Source organism: Hypanus sabinus, chromosome 5, assembly GCF_030144855.1.
Source record: "Hypanus sabinus isolate sHypSab1 chromosome 5, sHypSab1.hap1, whole genome shotgun sequence".
NCBI lineage: Eukaryota > Metazoa > Chordata > Chondrichthyes > Myliobatiformes > Dasyatidae > Hypanus > Hypanus sabinus.
In genome coordinates this window covers 58,958,312-58,977,972 of record NC_082710.1, presented here as the reverse complement: position 1 = coordinate 58,977,972, position 19,661 = coordinate 58,958,312, and the positions used below count along the sequence as shown (strand labels likewise).

The 19,661-nt window shown below is 39.6% G+C and overlaps 1 protein-coding gene across 9 annotated transcripts in view; it reads right to left on the bottom strand.

Annotated features, from left to right (window-relative positions):
- The window catches only part of elavl2 (ELAV like neuron-specific RNA binding protein 2), a 61,187-nt gene that overhangs the window by 23,110 nt on the left and 18,416 nt on the right, over positions 1–19,661 (bottom strand). For 6 of the 9 annotated variants that reach the window (XM_059969102.1, XM_059969100.1, XM_059969098.1 and 3 more), the window contains one exon: positions 882–1,035. In XM_059969102.1, the coding sequence (XP_059825085.1) occupies positions 882–1,035 (154 nt within the window). Of the gene's footprint in view, positions 1–875; positions 1,036–19,661 lie in introns of all 9 variants that reach the window. The other 3 variants (XM_059969103.1, XM_059969106.1, XM_059969104.1) reach the window with 2 other exon arrangements.

Genomic DNA, 19,661 nt, shown 5'->3' with positions numbered 1-19,661 from the left:
AAGTTTCTTTCCAAAACAGTATTACTCAAGAATAGGGCAAATATAGTTGCTATTACACAAGCCCCTGGAAATAGAAACCATACTTGCACACTAATTCATGACCACAAACAACTTTTGGGTGGGAGGTGTGGACTGAACAGAAGGAATTGTTCTATATTAGGAGGAATTTGGTTTCAAAATTAACTGCACATGTCATATCAGTAATAAAAAGGAAATCCAACTGGTATAAATATATTGACTAATTGAATCCACATAACTATCCGTTCACAACACAGTATTAACATACCAGATTTTAACAGAAAAAAAATCTATAGTTCAAACCATTTCCTGCAGATTTAGAAGACTTGAACTCCTAAAATTCAGCTATACAATATTTCCTTCTATCTGCATTGCAGGGTGTAACATAGTCTGCTCATTGTATCCATGTTCTGGAGAGTCCACACACTGTTACCTATCTGCCCTGTCCAGACTTCCTACAACAAACAGTTCTGTTTTCAAGGTAGTTTAAAGTGGTTTAAATGCTAAATCCAAACATTGATATTTGCTTTACATTTCTGCTAAAGTTAAAAGAAACACATTAGCAACACAATAAGGATTAGAACTCAATCCTCTGCAGCAGGTTTGAAATAAAGATTATTACTTCACCATGCGTGAAAGCATAGTTCAAGCCTGCACCTCTAGGGTGGGAAATGACTGAAGTCAGTGAGAGCTTTTAAATCTATTTCTGTCCATGCATATTTATGAACAATTCCAGCAGAAAATTACATTTTCTGGCCCACATCTCTCAACCTTTGACAAGTTCTAGAGGCAAGTTAACAGTAATAGAAGAATTTCACAACTTTGCAGGTTTATAAGATGTGCTGAAATGGGTGCACACTTACCAGTAACCTGGTCCACAAGAATCCTTGAGGTAATTATACGTCCATATTGAGTGAAAAGCTGCTCCAGCTCTTTTTGAGACATTGTTTTTGGGAGCCCACTGACATATAAATTTGCATCTCTGATGGAAGCAGAACTGGGACGGGCATAAGAAACCTAAAAAAAAATCATTTTGAGATTTTCATGAACCAAGCAGTGTTTCAGCAAGTCTCAACATGCATGATTTTTCACAAAGGAAGAAAATGCTAGAAATGCAGTGTGGTCAGTATCTTAGGGTAACCCCATGTAGCTTTTGTGTTAAAGAATAAAATTAGCTTTTGAAATGCTGGTCCAACCAATTTTTTTCCAAGTTTTTTTTTACTAACAGGTTCACAGCTGGTAACCACATTAAAAGAATAACATTATGTTCTATAAACTGAAGTATTATTGTTAGTCATGAAAAAGACAGCAGGAACCCCGTATGTCTAGAATCAACCAGCACTAGTAGATCTACTGTAAAAACAAAAATAAAATTAACCATTTAATTTAACTGAGCAAGAGGTAAAAATAATGCAAATGATCATAGGTACTAAATTAAAAATGGATCAATATAAAAAGGCGCATTTTCTTTACCTCAATGCCAAAGCAATATTTTAGGTAATGGAAACAGCATCTTGTGAAGCCATACATTTACGTACACATATTAAATCAATGGCCATGATAATGTTCCAAGCTGTAGAATTTGATCTGCAGTAGTTTTTCTAGTAATGCGCATTGATCACCAGATACAAAGGAGACTTAGATTTATGGAACAAGGAATGGATAAGGGTCAACACCCACTACAGCAATATAAACAGAACACTGGAAATGCTCAAGTCAGGCAGCATCTTCTGAGAGGAAAAATGCTTAAAAATGCATCCATTCTGAAAGATTATGACATAAATTGTTAAGTTGCTCCCTATGGATCTGCTCTATCAGATTCTCCAGCCCTTTACCCCTTTCACTAATCAGCTTTCCAGCTCTTTATTTCACCCCTCCCTTGGTTTCACCTATCATCTGCAACCTTGAACTTCTTCCTCTCCCCCCCCCCCACCCCTTTACTGGTTTCTTTCTTTCCAGTCCTGATGAAGGTTCTCAGCCCAAAACGTCTATTATTTACTCTTTTCCATTGATCCAGCATGGCCTGCTGAGTTCCTCCAACAGCGTGTGAATGTTGCTTTGGATTTCTGGCATCTGCAGATGCTCCCGTGTTTGCGTCCTTATGGATGTTGCCTGGTCTCTGCTTCTCATTTACAGCATTCAATTTGATTTCTGATTTAATTTTGGACATTGAAAAGCAAAGCAAACTTTTGTAGCGAGAATTCAACGCTACACAACAAAGTCACAGTAGCTTAGCAGAGGTCGGGGGCAGGGCAGAAGAAATTAATGAAGCATTCTACCACTTTAACACAGCAATTTAACACCAAATACAAGTTGTGAATGCAGAGTTGAGAGAAATGGTTCAAAAATTTGGTTTGCTGCATGCGATCAATGGATATGGAAGGCAACAATTTACAGCGTGCTGATCAAAATTAAACTGTAGATCCCTGCTTTATAAAATATAACAGCATAGAGCAATCAATAGTTGGTGGATGCTTGAGGGCGTTAATGCTCGTGCCTGGACAGTGTTAGAAATTACAAATCAAAAGAAATACCTGCTACAAATCTGTATCAAGATGCTTGCTAAACAGTGGCACCAGGAATATGGGGCACACAGGTGTGCCATCAAATACCTTAAACCAGGGACAAGTGTTCTTATAATTAATTTAAATAATGTAATTAATTCACTTAGTTAAGAGATTAAATAGAGATTAGGGAACAGGTGATGTGCAATTACTGCAGAACACCTTCTTAAGGAACTACACCTGCAGTTTGAGCCTTCAAGTGGAGGAACTTTGCTCGAGTTATTGAGCTCGGGTCAGCTCAGACATTGTGGTGCATTAGGGAGGAGACGCATCCCTTTTGTTAATAGATCTTTATGGGTTTTGATACCTGCCTGATGCCAGGTTAAGGAAATCCAGTCAGCGCTGGGAGGAGAGAGAAGAGGCAGTAGAGGACAGGGAAAAGATAAAATTATTAGGGCTCATCGAGGAAACAGACAAGGTGCTGCAGAGAGGGCATGAACAAACAAGTTGAAAACAAAATAGGTCAGGAGATTAGACTTAGAACGTGGCAGTGGTTAAGGAATAGCAAATATTTCAAAAATACTTTGGGAAACAATGCAATGGGAACTGCTCCAATAACGGCCAAATAACATTAGTCCACAGCCTGCTCAAAGGAAGTTTTAGACTTTTAAAAATAAGTAACTGACAAAGAAAACAAGAACAAGCCACCAAAAAGCTGAGCTTTGACAAATATGCAAAGATCAGAAAATTTTAAAATTGCTTCCTTAGAGGCTGAAACAAGAAAAACTGGGAACAGCTATGCAGTTCAGAATACCTAGCATAGTACAAGACAATTAAAAATGGCAAGTCTAGCAACGTTGAGGTAATGAGCAGCAGAGAAATCCCAAATGGTCACTGACCCAAAATACATTTTCACATATACTGTGCAAATTTTAAATCTCTGAAATACCTCAAAACAGTTACTGGATACAGTCAAAAATTTCCTGAACTTGATTAACTACCTTGTCTCTTAAATTCCAGGGTACAAGTTGTCAAAAGGACATCAGTGAGGGAGGAGGGAAGAAGAAACTAAAAGCATATTAATAAGACTCCATCTTGTCTAAAAACAATTTTCAATCAAGAAGCACCAGATATGGAACACTGGAGAAACTCAGGTCATTCAGTTAGAGTGAACAGTCAACGTTTCAGTGAGACACCTTTCTTCAGGACTGGGTGGGTGGGGGGAAGGGGGAGAAGAAGATGCCAGAATAAAAAGGTGGGGGAAGGGTGGGAGAGAAAATAAAAGAGGGGAAGGTGATAGGAGAAGCCAGGTGGGCGGGAGAAGAGCTAAAGAAAGAATCTGAAAGAGGAGAGCAGATCACAGGAGAAAGAGAAGTGGGGGGGGGGAGAGGAAATGAACCCACAGGAAGTAACAGGCAGGGAAGAGGAAGTGAAAGGTCAGAGTTGGGAATTTGGGAATGGCGGGGGCAGGGAGAAGGGAGAAATTTGTTCATCGATATTCACATCATCAGGTTGGAGGCTACTGAGACAGAGTAGAAGGTGATGCTCCACCACCCTAATTGCGGTCTTATCATGGCACAAGTTGGATCAGGAATTGGAATTGGGTTAAAGTGTTTGGCAATTGGGAAGTACCACTTGTGGCAGTTGGTGCTCGACCTTTGGAGGTAATCAAGAATCTTTTTGACAGAAAGAAACAACAAAATAGTCATTGTTCAGTCCAATTAAACCAGAGGAGAAACATGTACATCATGAGCAAAAAGTATGAATGGGTAAAACAGTAGAATGATAAAAAATGGCTTTAATCATAAACAATGATAATTGAAACCCAAACAGCAAATAAATGACAAATATTGAAAGAAATGAAAAGTAGGCTAATAAATTTGATAATTTGAGGCTAGCACTAAGATCCTACATATCCAAAATGGCCTTTGTTTCCTCCCAGTATCTCACTGGAATATTAGTGAGATTTCCGGGATTAAAAGCAGCAAAGTGCGTGCAGTTACTGACCAAGGATACTCTGACATCACCTCCTACACATACTGCCTCTGCCAGTGGCAAGGGTATGTGCTTGCAAACACCAAATTCCACTCCAAATTATGCACTATTCAGACCTGGAAATAAAATTCTTGGTCCAAGCTCAACCAACAGTGCATGGTTTCACAAGTAACAGCACTCCTCCATCTTAGAACGCAAAAAATTTAACCTCGACAGCAATGCTCAGATCCTGAAAGATATCTAGCAGGAAACAAGCCTACCTTGACAATGCCAAATCTAAAAGTTTCTACTATATCCAATTTCAGATTATATTGAATAACATGGATGAGTCAAAATAAAGTGATTTACAGCTAGGAGATTGTTTGAGTGATCTAGTGCTTGGCTGGCTCCAAGAAGAATCCAGTAAGCATGTACTTGGATGGCTTTGATGTGAATAAACTTCGAGATGGGGCACTAGCTAACGTTCAACTGCTTCGCCATTTAAAGCCTCGAGGAAGACTAAGACATCAAGGCAAATGCAGAAGGCAAGCAACAATTTCAGCACCAACTGCCTGCCTTTTGTTTGCTGCCAGGAGGAGTCTGAGTGCCTAATCGTTGTGGCAGGTGGGAAGGCCTCTCTGCCTTGCATGGTGTCCCCCACTTTTGATGAACGTTGGTGATAATGGAGGATAGTATCAGAATCAGACTGAGGTTTATCATCATCATGTGTCATTAAATTTGTTAACTTAGCAACATCAGTTCAATGCAAAACATATAGAAAAAATAATAGTAAATTAATTACAGTTTATGTAAATTGATTAAAAATCGTGCAAAAACAGAAATATATATAAAAAATGAGGTAGTGTTCATAGGTTCAATGTCCACTTAGGAATCTGATGGTAGAGGGGGAAGAGTGTAGTTGTAATTGGGGATGACAGTCAGGGGAATAGACACTTCTCTGTTACAAGGATCAGTCATCACAAAGTTTGTGTTGTCTGCACTTGAGTCATCTCATCTGAACTGCAGAGGAGTATGGAGTGGAAGGAGAAAGATCCAGCTGCCGTGGTCCATGTAGGTACGACACAAGAACGAAGAAAGAGGTTCCATTGAAGGAATTCCAGCAGTCAGAGACTAAATTAAAGTGCAGAACCAAAAAGGTAATAATCTCAGGACTGTGACCTGAGCCACACACAAATTAGCATGGGGTATAAGATTAGAGGGGTATAATAGGAGGTGAGTTTGAACTTTTGGGACATTGGCATCAGTTCTGGGGAAGGAGGGAGATGTTTCAATGGGATGGGCTCTGCATAAATCATGCTGGGACCAGGGTACAACTAAATCGCACAACTAGGACTGTGGATGGGGCTTTAAACTAAATAGCAGGGAGGTGCAGTACGATCATGAGTTTGTAAAAGGATAAAGTAAAAGGGAGGGAGAGTGCAAAGGATATCACTAGAGTCACCAGAATAAAGCACAAGACAAAAAATTTAGACAGGGATAAGAATTTAACTTTAGGCAACATGGAGACAATTGACAAGGGCAGTGAATACATGACTAAAGGTGTTATATTTGAAAGCAGGCAGAATAAAAAAAATAAGGTAGGTAACCTTGCAATGCAGTTAGAACTTGGCAGATATGACATTGTGGGCAAGTCTTGGGTGAAGGAAGATCACAGCTGGGAGTTTAACATCCAAGGATACATATTGAGTCGAAGACAGGCAGCTGGGCAGAGTGGGTGGTGTAGCTCTGTTGGTAAAAAATGAAATCAAATCCATAGAAAGTAACACAAGATCAGAAGATGAGAATCCTCGTAGGCAGGGTTAAGAAACTTCAAGGGCAAAAAGACCGAGATGGGAGTTAGATGCAGGCCTCTGAATTAGAAAGCAGGGTGTGGGATACAAATTACAACAGGAAGCAGAAAGTACACGTGAAAAGAACAATATCAGTATGGTCAAGGGGGATTTCAAAATACAAGGAGAAAATAAAATCTGATATATTTTTATTGCAGTTGAGTAAAGGTAACTACAGAGGCATGAGGGAGAAGTTGGCCAAAACTGATTACAAGGGAACACCCAGCAAGGATGACGGCAGAACAGAAATGGCTGGGGTTTCTGGGAGTAATTAAACTCCAGGATCAGTTCTTCTCAAAGAAGCAAAAATTCTAAAAGTGAGGATGAGGCAATTTTAGCAGACAAGTTAGAGAGCACAAGAGCAAAAGGGAGGCCATACAATATAGCAAAACTTAGTGGGAAGCTAAATGATTAGGAAGATTTAAAAAAAACAGCAAGCAACTGATAAAGCATTAAGATAAAATATGAAGGTATTTGAGCTAATAACATAGAAGTCTTTTCTAGATATATAAAGAGTTATGGAAGCAAGAGTGGATATCAGATCGCTAGAAAATGATGCAGGAGAGGTAGTATCAGGGAAACAAATAAATAATGGACAAACTGAGTGAGTACTTTGTAGTGTTCACTATGGAAGACACCAACAATATGCCAGAAATTCTAGTTTTGGGGCCAGAAGTGAATGCAGTTACTATTAAGGTGGTGCTTGGGAAGCTGAAAGGTCTGAAGGTAGGTAAATCACCTGGACAGATCGACTATACACCAGAGTTCTGAAAGTAGCTGAAGAGATTGTGGAGGCATTAATAGTGATGATAGATTCTGGAATGGTCAAAGTAAATTTATTATCTAAACACATATACGTCACCATACACAACCCTGAGATTCATTTTCTTGTGAGCATACTATACAGAACAACAAGCATAACAGAATCAATCAAACACTGCATCAACTTGTACATTTAATCTGCATGCAAAAGACAACTCTGCAAATTCAGAAGGAAACAGCGAAATAAATATGCAATAAATAGAGAACATGTGATGAAGAGCTCTTGAAAGTGAGTCCATTGGAAGCAGGAACATTTCAATGACTGGGCAAGTTGAGTGAAGTTATCCCCTTTGGTTCAAGAGCCTGAGTGGTGTGAGCCCCGAGGCTCCTGTACCTCCTTCCTGATGGCAGCAGTGAGAAGAAAGATCGTGCTGGGAGATGGGGTTCCCTGATGATTGACGCTGCATTGGTGCCCTTGAATGGAATTTGTAGTTGCTGTCCCTCTCCACCTCTGATCATCCGACGGACCTCCATCGGATCATGGACCTCCAGCTTCCTCCCCCTGATGTCAATAATTAGCTCCTTAGTCTTGCCAACTTGAATCTCCCTCCTATATGCTGTTTCCTTCACCACCACCTTTGATTGTTTCAGCCTGTTATGTAAGCAAGCTTAAAAATGGCTTTGCGGCCTGTGTATTTTGCTACACAGTTATTAAATGTAAAGCAAGAACAGCGGTGGATTTGTGCTGTGCTGATGGAGATCGCGGAGATGTTGCCAACTGAACTGACTGGGGTCAGCAAGTGCGGAAACAGAGGATCCAATTACACAAGGAGGCATTGAGGCCAAGGTCTTGGAGCTTATTGAATAGTTTTAAGGGGTTAATAAAGAGCATTCTGATACATGCAGCTTTGCTGTCCAGATTTTTCCATGGTTGAGTGAACAGCCAATGAGATAGCATCTGCTGTGGACCTGTTGCTCCGTCGGCAAATTGGAGTTGATCCAAGTCATTTTTCAGGCAGGAATTGTTAGGTTTCATCATCAACCACAAGACAATTCAACACTGTGGATGTATGTGCTACTGGACGAGGCAGGTTACATATTGTTCTTGGGCACTGGTACCTCAGACTGTTGAAGTGAGAGATTAAAGACCTCAATGAGTGGTCCCAGAAGACTCGGAAATTGCAAATGTAGCTCTCTTTGAGAAGGGAGACAAAAGACAGCAAGTTATAGGCCAGGTAGCCTAACTTTAATGGTTTGAAAGATGTTAAGAATCCATTATTAATGATGAGGCTTCTTAGTATCTGGAGGAACATGATAAAACAGGACAAAGCCAACATTGTTTCCTGAAGGGGAAATCTAGTCTGACAAATTTGTTGAAATGCTTTGAGGAAATAGCAGGCAGGAGAAACAAAGGATAGTCAACAAGTGTTGTTTACTTTTGAGTTTCAGAAGGTCTTTGTCAAAATGTTGCATACAAGGCTGCTATAGAAAAGCCTATGCTATTACAGGAAAAGTACTAGCATGAACATAAGTTGGCTTGCTGGCAGAAGGCAAAGAATGAGAATAAAGGAGGACTTTTCTGCCTGGCTGCTGTTGACCAAGGGTGCTACGCACAGGACAGTGTTGGGGCCACTATTTTCACATTAATGATCTAAGATGATGGAATTAATGGCTTTGTGACCAGGTTTGCGGATGATGCAAAGTCAGGTGGAGGGACAGGCAGTTTTGAGGAAGCAGGGAATCTGTAGAAGGACTTGGAGAGATTAGGAGAATGAGCAAGGAAGTGATGGAATAAAGAATAGGGAAGTGCATGGTCATGCACATGCACTTGGGAAAAGGAATAAAGACATGGATTATTTTCTAAATAGGGAGAAAATTCAAAACTCAGATGCAAAGGGACTTTGAGTCCTTATGTAGGATTCCCTGAAGGTTAACTTGCAGGTTGAGTTGGTGTAAGGAAAGCAAATGCAATGTTAGCATTTATTTTGCGAAGACTAGAATACAAAAAGGATGCAATATTGAGGCTTTATAAGGTATTGGTCAAATCGCACTTGGGAGTATTGAGAGCGGTTTTGGACAACTTACTTAAGAAAGGATGGAGAGAGTTCAGAGGAGATCCATGAGAATGATTCAGGGAATGCAAGGCTTATTATAGGGGGATGGGCAGCCCACAAGTATTGCCATCCTCTGGTGAACATAGCATACCCACAACCCACTAAGCCTAAATGTTAGGGCTTTGAAATAGGGTAGGAAACCAGACAATCTGGAGGAAACCATGCAGTTATGGGGAGAACATACAAACTCCTTGCAGACAGTGGTGGAAATCGAAAGCTGATCAAATAGCTGGCACTGTAATAGTGTTATGCTAACTGCTCTATCCTCATGCCACCTGTAAAATGTTTTTTCATCAGTCAGACCACATTTGGAGTATTGAGAGCAGTTCTGGACCCAATTTGTAGGAAAGGATGTGCTGCAAGAGAAGAATTCTCCCAGGATGAAAGGAATAATGTCCGAGTAATTTTTGATGGCTTTGGTTTTGTACTTACTGGACTTTAGAAGAACGAGCAGAAGGGGATCTCAGTGAAACCTCTCATGTACTGAAAGCCTCAATAAAGTAGACATGGAGAGGATGTTTCCACTAGTAGGAGATTCTAGGACTAGAGGGCACATCCTCAGATCAGAAGGATGTTCCTTTAGAACAGAGATGAGCAATTTCTTCACCCAGAGGGTGGTAGACCTGCAAATTTGTTGCCACAAATGGCTGTGGAGACCAAGTCATTGGGTGTATCTAAAGCAGAAGTCTAGAGGTCCTTGATTAGCAAGGTACAAGTCCAAAATTCAAATTTATCAAAGTACATCCATGTCACCACATATGATCCTGAGATTCATTTTCTTGCAATCACAGCAAACACAAAAAATGGAATAGGATCGATGAAAGACTGCACCCAACAGGACAGAAAAACAACTGACATTCAAAACAAAAATAATAATAAATAAGCAATAAATTTAAAGAACATGAGATGAAGAGTCCATAGGTTGTGGGAACAGTTCAGTAACGGGGTGAGTGAAGCTGAATGAAGTTAGCTTCTCTGATTCAAGAGCCTAATGGCTGAATGGTAGTAACTGTTTCTGAACCTGGTGGTGTGGTTCAGATGGCAGCAGTAAAACCAGATAGTGCGAGTCCTTTACGATGGATGCTGCTTTGCTGTGACAGCACTCCATGTAAATGTGCTCAACGGTGGGGAGAACTTTACCTGAGATGGCTGGGTGCTGTATCTAGTACTTTCTGTAGGCTTTCCATACAAGGACATTGGTATTTCTATACCAGGCAGTGATGCAACCAGTCAATATACTCTTAAAAGTTCTTGACGCCCTTTAACTCTGATCCCCTGATTAAAAGTCACTCATGGACCTCTAGTTTCATCTTCCTGAAGTCAATAATCATCTCCACGGTCTTGCTGACATTGAGGGAGTTCGTTGTCGCACCACTCAGCCAGATTTTCAGTCTCCCTTCTTTGTGGTGATTTGTCACCACCTTTCATTTGGCCAACAGTGGTGTATTCAGCAAACTTAAACATGTCATTGTAGCTGTGCTTAGTCACACAGACATAAGTGTAAAACAAGTAGAGCAGGGAATAAGCACACAGCTTCGTGGTGTACTTATGCTGATGGGAGATTGTGGAGATGCTGCCAATTCAAACTGAGTGGGGTCTGCAAGTGAGGAAATTGAGGATCCAGTTGCACAAGGAGGTACTGAGGCATAGGCCTTGAAGCTTATTGATTAGTTTTAATGGAATTATATTGAATGTCAAGCTGCAGTTGAAGAGCATCCCGGCATATGCATCTCTGCTGTTCAGATGTTATAAGAGACAGGAGAATAGGGTTATGAGAGAAAATAAATCAGCCATGATCAAATGCCAGCAAATTTGATGGGCTGAGTGGCCTACTTCTACTATGTCTTATGGTATCAGACTGCCTAACCTATCAAGCTGCCTTATTTCATAAAATGGAAACATCTGCTTCTACACAAAACAATATATGCTTCCTTAAAGATATTGTGTTGTATAGTTCCGCAGTTATAGGCATCAAGACTTGCTTCTTGCATTCAATGCTCTTTCCCTTGGAGGTACACATTTCTTTGGCTTTCTGAAATACTTCATTTTATATTTTGTGTAACAGCATAACCCAACTCTGGAAACAATTGACAATTTCAAAAGTAAAATCCTACATTTCTATTGTTTCAAAGAAACCAATTAATTTTCCTGTCATTTAAACATTCATCCATCCTTTACTTATCCTTAATCTCGTATTTATCTCTTCACCGATTAAAATAACATTAACCTATTAATGTGCAACACAATGTTTGTAAAAGATCCAACCCCACTTAATTGGGATAACTAAAGGACAGGCACTCAAGCAGGTACGTCAGACAAGATAAAAACAGAACTTAAGAGTTTAATTAAAGTAGGTGGACTTATAATTACCTAGCGAATACTGATACGACCAAAGCCAATTAGCCAGAAGCATTAGTTAATGAGCATTTTGAGCATTAAATTCCAGTACAAGGAGACATTATTTGATAGCTTATGACTTTGACCAGTTTATTAAAATGCAAAGTGTAGACCAGGGTGCACAATAGGAAAATTTATGGACTGATAATGGCCAGATGTCAGTTAGCAAGTCTTGAAACTACACATCAAGTATTTTGAAAAGAATCAAATGTATATAATTAGATACACACCTCACTTCTGAAAACAAAGATAAATGGCTAGATCAAGTCATTGGACCATTTCCCCATGATTTAGGAAGGTGGAGTTTTTAAAATCCAGACATTTAAACACATTTCTGCCCATGTGAGATTCATGACACTTTAATAAAATGTTTGACAAATGAACCTTCACATGTCGAAGTCATCATTGCCACACCCTCCATATTCTAATAGCAGATTCAATTTATTTGAATAATTACCAACAGAACTACAAACCTTTTAATGTTATGCATGCCAAGTTTAAAATGTACCTAGAAAAATTCAGCCCCCACAACTACTTCCACATTTTACTGTGTCATTTTCTAAATTTAAAATATATTAAAGGATTTTTTTTGAGTGAATTTACAAAACCGTTGCGTATTAGGTCAAATCAAAAGCAAAATTCTGAGACATGTCAACAATTCAGTAAAAAACAATTGAAGCTGAAAAATTACTACACTAACTTTCCTTTGGTAAAATATTGTATATTACCTTAACAACTCACCCAAGTTGTTGATATAGAAAATTGGAGGATCAATAAGAATAAATACCCTTCTATCTGTAAGGTCCAACTGCAGGTAGATTTTCAATGGAACAAACCAAAATGAATACAAAAAGGCATTCAAGACAAGTCAAGGAAATGTTATAACAAAGAAGCACGAATCTTGCTAAAGTTAAAAGACCACCTCAAAAGGCACTGAACCCATCTCTGTGCTCAGTGCAGTCCATTGCGAAAAAATTGAAAAACATGAAACCGCAGCCAAACTGCCTAGGTCAGACCACCCCTCTAAACTTAATCACTGGAGAAGAATGGCACTTGTAAGAGAGACTACTGTGACACTAACAGTCAATCTGAGTGAGGTGCAGATGTCAGTAGCTGCAACTGGAGATGTTCATGGCTCCACCAACCCCAAGGCCTCAAACAAAGAGGGTATTTATGGAAGAGTGGTAAGGTAAAAGCCCTGGGCTTTTAAAAAAAGCACATTTGCCCATAAAGACTATGTGAATTGTCTCTCAGATGATACTCGAAAGATGTGGAAGGCCTGTGGTCAAATGAGACCACAGTGGAACATTTTGGCCTCAACACCCAGTGGTATAGGTGGTATAAATTTAATACTGTAATACTGTACATAAACTAGCTAGCACAATCCCTATTGCAAAGTATGGTGGGGTAGCATCACGCTACGGGGATGCTTTTCACCAGCAGGGTCTGGAAATCTGGTCAGGATTGATGGCAAGATGAACACTGCTAAATACAGAGAGATCCAGGATTAAAAAGCTGCTAGCCTCTGCCAGGAAACAAACTGGGGAAGAAGTTCAGCTGGACAATGACCCAAAGCACACTGCCAGAGCAACCTCCGAGTGGCTTCAAATGAAGAAAATTTGATACCCTTGAATGGCCCAGTCAGAGTCCTGACTTTAACCCAATTGAACATCTCTTGCAAGACCTCAAGATTGCTGTACACTGCCATTCCCCAACTAACCTGGCACAGTTTGAATAATTTTATATGCAGGAATGAGCAAACCTTCATGTTGTGCAAAGCTAAGAGACTTATCCAAAAAGGCAACTGGCTGCAAAACTGCAAGAGGTGGTTCAATTAAGTATGGGTATGAGGAACTATATACCAAATTAAGAGGCTAAAGGCTAAAATCTGACATTTGCAGCTTGACTAAGTCATGCAGAGAGAATAATGTTGCAAAACAAGGAACAAAGGAGTGCTTGTTGCATGAGAAAGCTGCTTTATGTAACCACTTATCAAGGATGCATGGTAATTATCAGAGTACTATGTGATAACAAACGTTTAACAAGCAGCCCTGGACATTGCTCGGGGCTCAGTTGATTAAAGATTTCCAGGCTCTATGAGCGGGGATCTGTAATATCAACTGAAACACAAGTTTGCTAATAAACACTATATACTTTTAAGTAAACTGTGTTTGACAATTATTCCCTTGGTCTGAACCTAAAGTCCTCTGGTAGAGAGGCAGAGTGACAGGTAAAAGGGATCAACACTTTTGAACTGCTGACGCATTAGCTTTTGAATTTTTAGTTTTTCATGCTTTACAACTTTCCTTGGTTTTTGGGCTCTGCTGTGGGGGGGGGGGTGAAGAGAAGGAACATGTGATGCATAAATTAAAAAAATCTCAGTTAAATCTATCAAAATCCCTGGTTGCAATATTTATGTGAACAAAGGGTTGGGTGCCGAGTACTTTTTCAAAGCAAGGTATATGCAGCCAGGTTTGATATGCATCTTAAATGCTATCCTCGGAAAAAAAAACAACCTTTGGTACTTATTTTTAAAGCTTAATAATAAAGTCGAGTACAAGTATAAAAAAAGGAACTGTGCATTTCTAAGAGTGAATAAATCTGCATGGGAATTATGAATTTCATGGCAAAAGCTACATCTAAAAAGTGGAAAAAACGGAATAAAGCAGGTAGCCTTACTCTAAATTATTATTTTTAAGATTTATTTTAAGGGCTCGGGTCTTATCCTTCAATTTGGACCAAACTGCACATTTCACATTTGGCCTTGGACAATTTTTTCTGTCTAAACTGCAGAAAGCCATCATTTTCAGCCTTTGGCTGAAACAACCGTGTGCTCAGCATAAACTATATTCCTTACCCAACACAAACATCCCCACCTAGCCACATCCCAAAAGAGCCAGGAATTACAACAGCCTGAAATAGACATCTGGTATTTTGCATCGAGAGTACTGCTTCAGATTAAATACCATTGCCTTAATATATAAAAAAAATCCACCTCACCCCCAACATTACACATCTGCTCCAATATCTCAGACTTTGCCCTCTAAGGCTTCCCCTCCAATTAGCTGACATGGAAGTCTGCTACCCAGAGAAAAACCCCTCATCTCTTCTGGGAGCTCAATTGACTAATGTTTGTACTGGTACCTCATTTAAAAATATTCTGTTTTATTCCTAGCCATAGCCAAATTTCTCCCCAATCACTAATGTAAAATTTATGACTATATTTGCATTCGCCTACCTCAACTTACTCCACTGACCTTGACATCAAGTACTTTGGCTCCTCATTCTTTCTTCTCTCCTCCCCCATTATTGGACAACTTAGCTTCCACCAAATCATTCTGATGTGCCTGAAGAATCTTTGGATATTCAGCTTGCATCAGAAAGTACAATACCAAAGAACCTCATGCTTCCCACCCTCCTCCACAAAAGACAGTTAATCAATAATGAAATTCCCAAAATTTACTCCAATCAGAATCTTGAAAATAGAGTAATAACTTATAGGAATGTGACTCACTGCTTAAATTAAGTTTCACACTAGACAGATGTAATATTTTCTAAAGGACAGTGGCGATGCACCATCAATAACTCACTCTGAGACGTAAAGGCGAGATATCGGCTTTTATTGACTGGAAGAAGGAACAAGCAGTGAGTGGCCACCGTACTACATCTTGGAGACTGAGAGGCCGGGCTCAGGCCTCGATTGCCTTTATACAGGGGTCTGTAGGAGGAGCCACAGGAGCAGTCGGCAGGGGGCGTGTCCAGACAGGTATATGTAGTTCACCACAAGTGGGTTCTAGTTAATTGGAGCTTGGTTAATCGGGAGAGCCTCTTATCTCTTAAGAACAAAAACTGATCAAAATAACAGAGATTTCCTTCATTTAGTTGGGACACCATGCCGCTTAATAGGGCCAGAAGACTGTTGTCGAACAATTTCTCACTAGCATCTGTCATGAGTACTTGTGTGGCTGTTACTACACAGTGCTTAGAGCAAAGAATTTTTAAAACAGCTTCTGTTGTATGATGTTTGCATTCAAAACAGCAACAGATTTTATTACAGCTAGTTTGTGAGAAATAAGCCACAAGACAATTCAAAACTTTTGCTTGCTGTAGTTTCAAGCTTCGAATTGCTAGAAACAGCCAGGAGCGAAAAATTGACTCTCCTACAATTTCACTACTTTAAGTTGGGAACTACAAAGAATTAAGGTATCGACAATTATCCTGAACATTACAATGACAAAGATTTGGAGGATGCAATCGTCAAGAGCATTATATGAAGGATGGGCTGATTTTGTTCATTTACAGTCAATCAACAGGAACACTGCAGCTCAAGCTGGGTAATTCCTCTGTTGGCAACTAATAGGAACTAACACCATTTTATAGTACTGTAATAGTATTGGCAGTGTTCTAACTTGTTCTGCATCAAACACTTAACTCATCACTCAAACAAATATATATATATATTTATATATACACACACACACACTTTTTTTAAAACTACAGAGGGGTCTGGTTAATTGGGACACACTGGGATTAGTCTATTTTGACCCAATTAGCTGAATTTTCATGGAAACAGTCAAAAAGGTATAAAGGCAAACTACAATTTAACTAAGGAACAAATTATGTATTTAAATGTAACACAAGAACAAATTAGAACACTATCAATGCTTCAGTTCTGTAAAACTATTGGTTCCTAACAGTTATCTGAAGAATTTGTTCAGTGTACACTGCCATGTTATTTTGGATGTACAAAATCAGTGCACATAATAAACTGCCTTCATACAATGCTTTTGATGATTCTATCCACAAAATTTTCATTTTCATTGTAATATTCAAGATGTTTGGTGATATCTTCAAATTCTTCATAGTTCCTAACATACTGAAGTAGTGAAATTGTTTCATTTTTAATCCCAGCTGTCGCTAGCATCTCCAAATCTGAATACTTGAAACCGCAGTCAGTACAACAGTTCTAAATAGTCTTACTATTTCTTGACAAAGTGACTAAACTCACTGCTTTTTGAATACAAACATGCAACTGACACAATTTAAAAATTGCTTGCTCTAAGCATAGTAGTGTCTAACAGCCACACAAGCGCATGCGACTAACATCAGTTAGAAACTCTTTAGCAACAATCTCCTGCTCCAATTAAGCAGCATAGTGTCCCAAACAAACAAAAGGATCCCAGCTATTTTCTCAATTAGTTTTTGTTCATAAATTTTCCCAAATATATGTGGCAGCCTCAATTAACCGATTAATGAGAATCCACTTTATTTGCTATTTGAATATTTCCCTCAAGAGACACAGTAACTACTTAAGAATTCCCCCCTCCCCCCACAAAAAAAAGTCAGCAGTTACAAGGCAGGATATTACCTAATCACAGCTTATTGAAACAAAATAAAATTACTAAGTGTTCAGGTTTCGGCATCCCTCACCCCACTAAAAAAAATCTCAGAAATTGATGAATTAAAACTAGAATAACCACCAATGTTAGTTCATCATTACCCTGCACTACTGGCTTATCATGGTCTTACTCTCATCACCCCCTCTAGTCTACAACTCTTCCACAAAAAATAATCTTCATTAAATGCCATTCTAGTTCTCTAAAGTGAAATTAAATCCCTAATTAATCTTGATGCATACAGTACACTACAAAAACAGATCTCAAATTTTAAGTTCAAGTATAACACTGAAGCAAAGCACAAGCAAGGTAAAAGTATGTGCAATCTGGAAACACATCTACGTATCTAAGACAGACTCAACACCAACTTACAGTACATTTTCACTGTTTGGCAAAAACTTTGCCCACTGAGAACCACAGGGTGTAAAACTAGTAAGCCTGCTCACAGCAACAGGATTGCTTTGAATGTTTTTCTTGTGATTGCAAGACCCTGTTGGATATTGGTAATGTAGCATACTGCAGGTCTGGTTCACTGGCAAGACTGATGATGGGGGAGCTGTGCAGCCTCAACTGTTGCACAGATTGGGCACCCATAATGCAGGGTGCACTGCCAAGGGAGGAGATGGTGCAGGAAGTTTTAGAGAGCAGAAATGCAGTGAGTGCTAGGTTGGGGGTTGGCCCCCTTACATCAGTGCTGCCCACCAGGGCTCGCTCGGTGGAAGACAAGCTGGACTGTGCTTGACTGTGGCTACACTAGCACGTGATTATTGCTGGGTGCTAGTTCTCGCAGAAACGTGGCATTAGGATAGTGCCTCAAGCACATCATCAATCTACAGGAGTGACAACTGGGGACATGAGCTAAAAATATTATTTTTTGTGACTTCATGTTCTTCTACTGTTGTAATATGTACTTTATGTGCTGTGTGTTTAACACCTTGGACCTGAGAGAAATACTTTCTTTTGGCTGCATTCACGAGTATAGTTGAATGCCAATCAAACTTCAACATAACTAAACAAAATAAAGGGAAATTACACAAATACTTAAACTCATCGATAGCAAAGACTTATCTGTCCATTTTAAGATAAATAGGCCATTCAGAACTGTTTACAGTAAATATATCACCCCAGTTTTAGCTCAGAAACCATCGACTAAGAGTATATAAAACTGCTAATCCCAGTACAGTCTCAAGTAACAGCACACTGCTGTAACAAATCTGAGATAATTGCCAGAGAGCCAGCTGAAGTTACATTATTTGCCTAGCACTGGTCCTCCAAGAGCTCCACAAATTTGGAGACTTTTGAGCCAGAGTGCAATGTTGGCCAGAGTCAGGACCTTGCATTTTGACTCTTGGTAGGGTCATCAATGCTAAACAGTAAAGGCCAGACGAAATGTGGTCCACTGATACTCCTAGTTTGGGGGTTCAGTTCAGGGCTAACAACCTGGACTGGTTTAATAAAAAGACAGTTATGGAAACAACAATGAAATATCCTTCTAATCTGTGTGCAACCAAGGACAAACCGAGATGGAGGATCTTTACTTCTGCCCTAAATGCCAACGGCATGACAGACAGTAAGTACCAGTGCTTTAGTGCTTAAATAGTCTCATTTTTATTTTCTCTCCAAAACAGTCTCATCTTCAATATTTACTGTACATGAGGATTAGAATAAAGACCATCACACTTTACAAAACCCTCCCTCTGTTCAGAAGTAGTTGCTGGAAATCACAGGAAACCTGGCATAAACCCAGATAGGACAGAGGCAGGAGATGTTATATCTAATAGTCAAAAAACAAATTTCTTCTAAATACTAACCATTTGAAATGTTAAATGTTAACTGGGTTTTATACTTGAGGGAAATGGGAGCAGAGTTATATTAAACAGTACAATCCAATCTTTTCATTCTGGTAAGTGAATGTTGTTGAATAGGGCAGTAGATTACTTAGCTTTGTTAGTTACCGTTTAACACATTTAACTTCCATGCGGTCAAATGACTGTTCGACCAGGTTCATTGTTCAAGGGATACATTTGAGCAGTGATATGATTTTACATTAGATAGTACAATATTCAGTATTTTACAATACCTTGTATTTGACTTGAATCACTAATGCTGAAGGTAGTTAAGACTAAACAAAACCGAAGATCTGTATCGGGCAACTGGCTTTCCGAACAGAATTTCAGGGGACTTGGAGAAGAGACGCAGAAGATTATAACATTGGAGCAGCAAGGTACTGGTCCTGCTCTCATTGCCGCAGGAGCACCCTCTCCTCCCTTCGCTGGGGGAGACAGAGCCAATCAGATACCAAAGTGCTGATTTGTGGACTCTGGAGAAAAGACTCTTTTGGACTTCTGTTGTTGCTTGCATGGTGTGTGCGTACAGGCGGGTAAACTGATGCTTTTGCTGCTGCTTGTGCAAGGAGGGGGCTTTGATATTTCTATCATTTCATTTACTAATCCTAAAACACTGTAAATCATTTCCTCTACCCTAGCACCAAAGAAAGCAACTTACCTTTACGCTAAAGATAACTTCTCCCAAAATGACAACGTTCTGGGCAGACAGAGTCAGCAGCTGAGACTGCTGCCCACTGCCTGCCTGCAAAGGTATACGCAATAACAAAAGGAGCCTTTACTCTCAATAGTCATCAGCAGG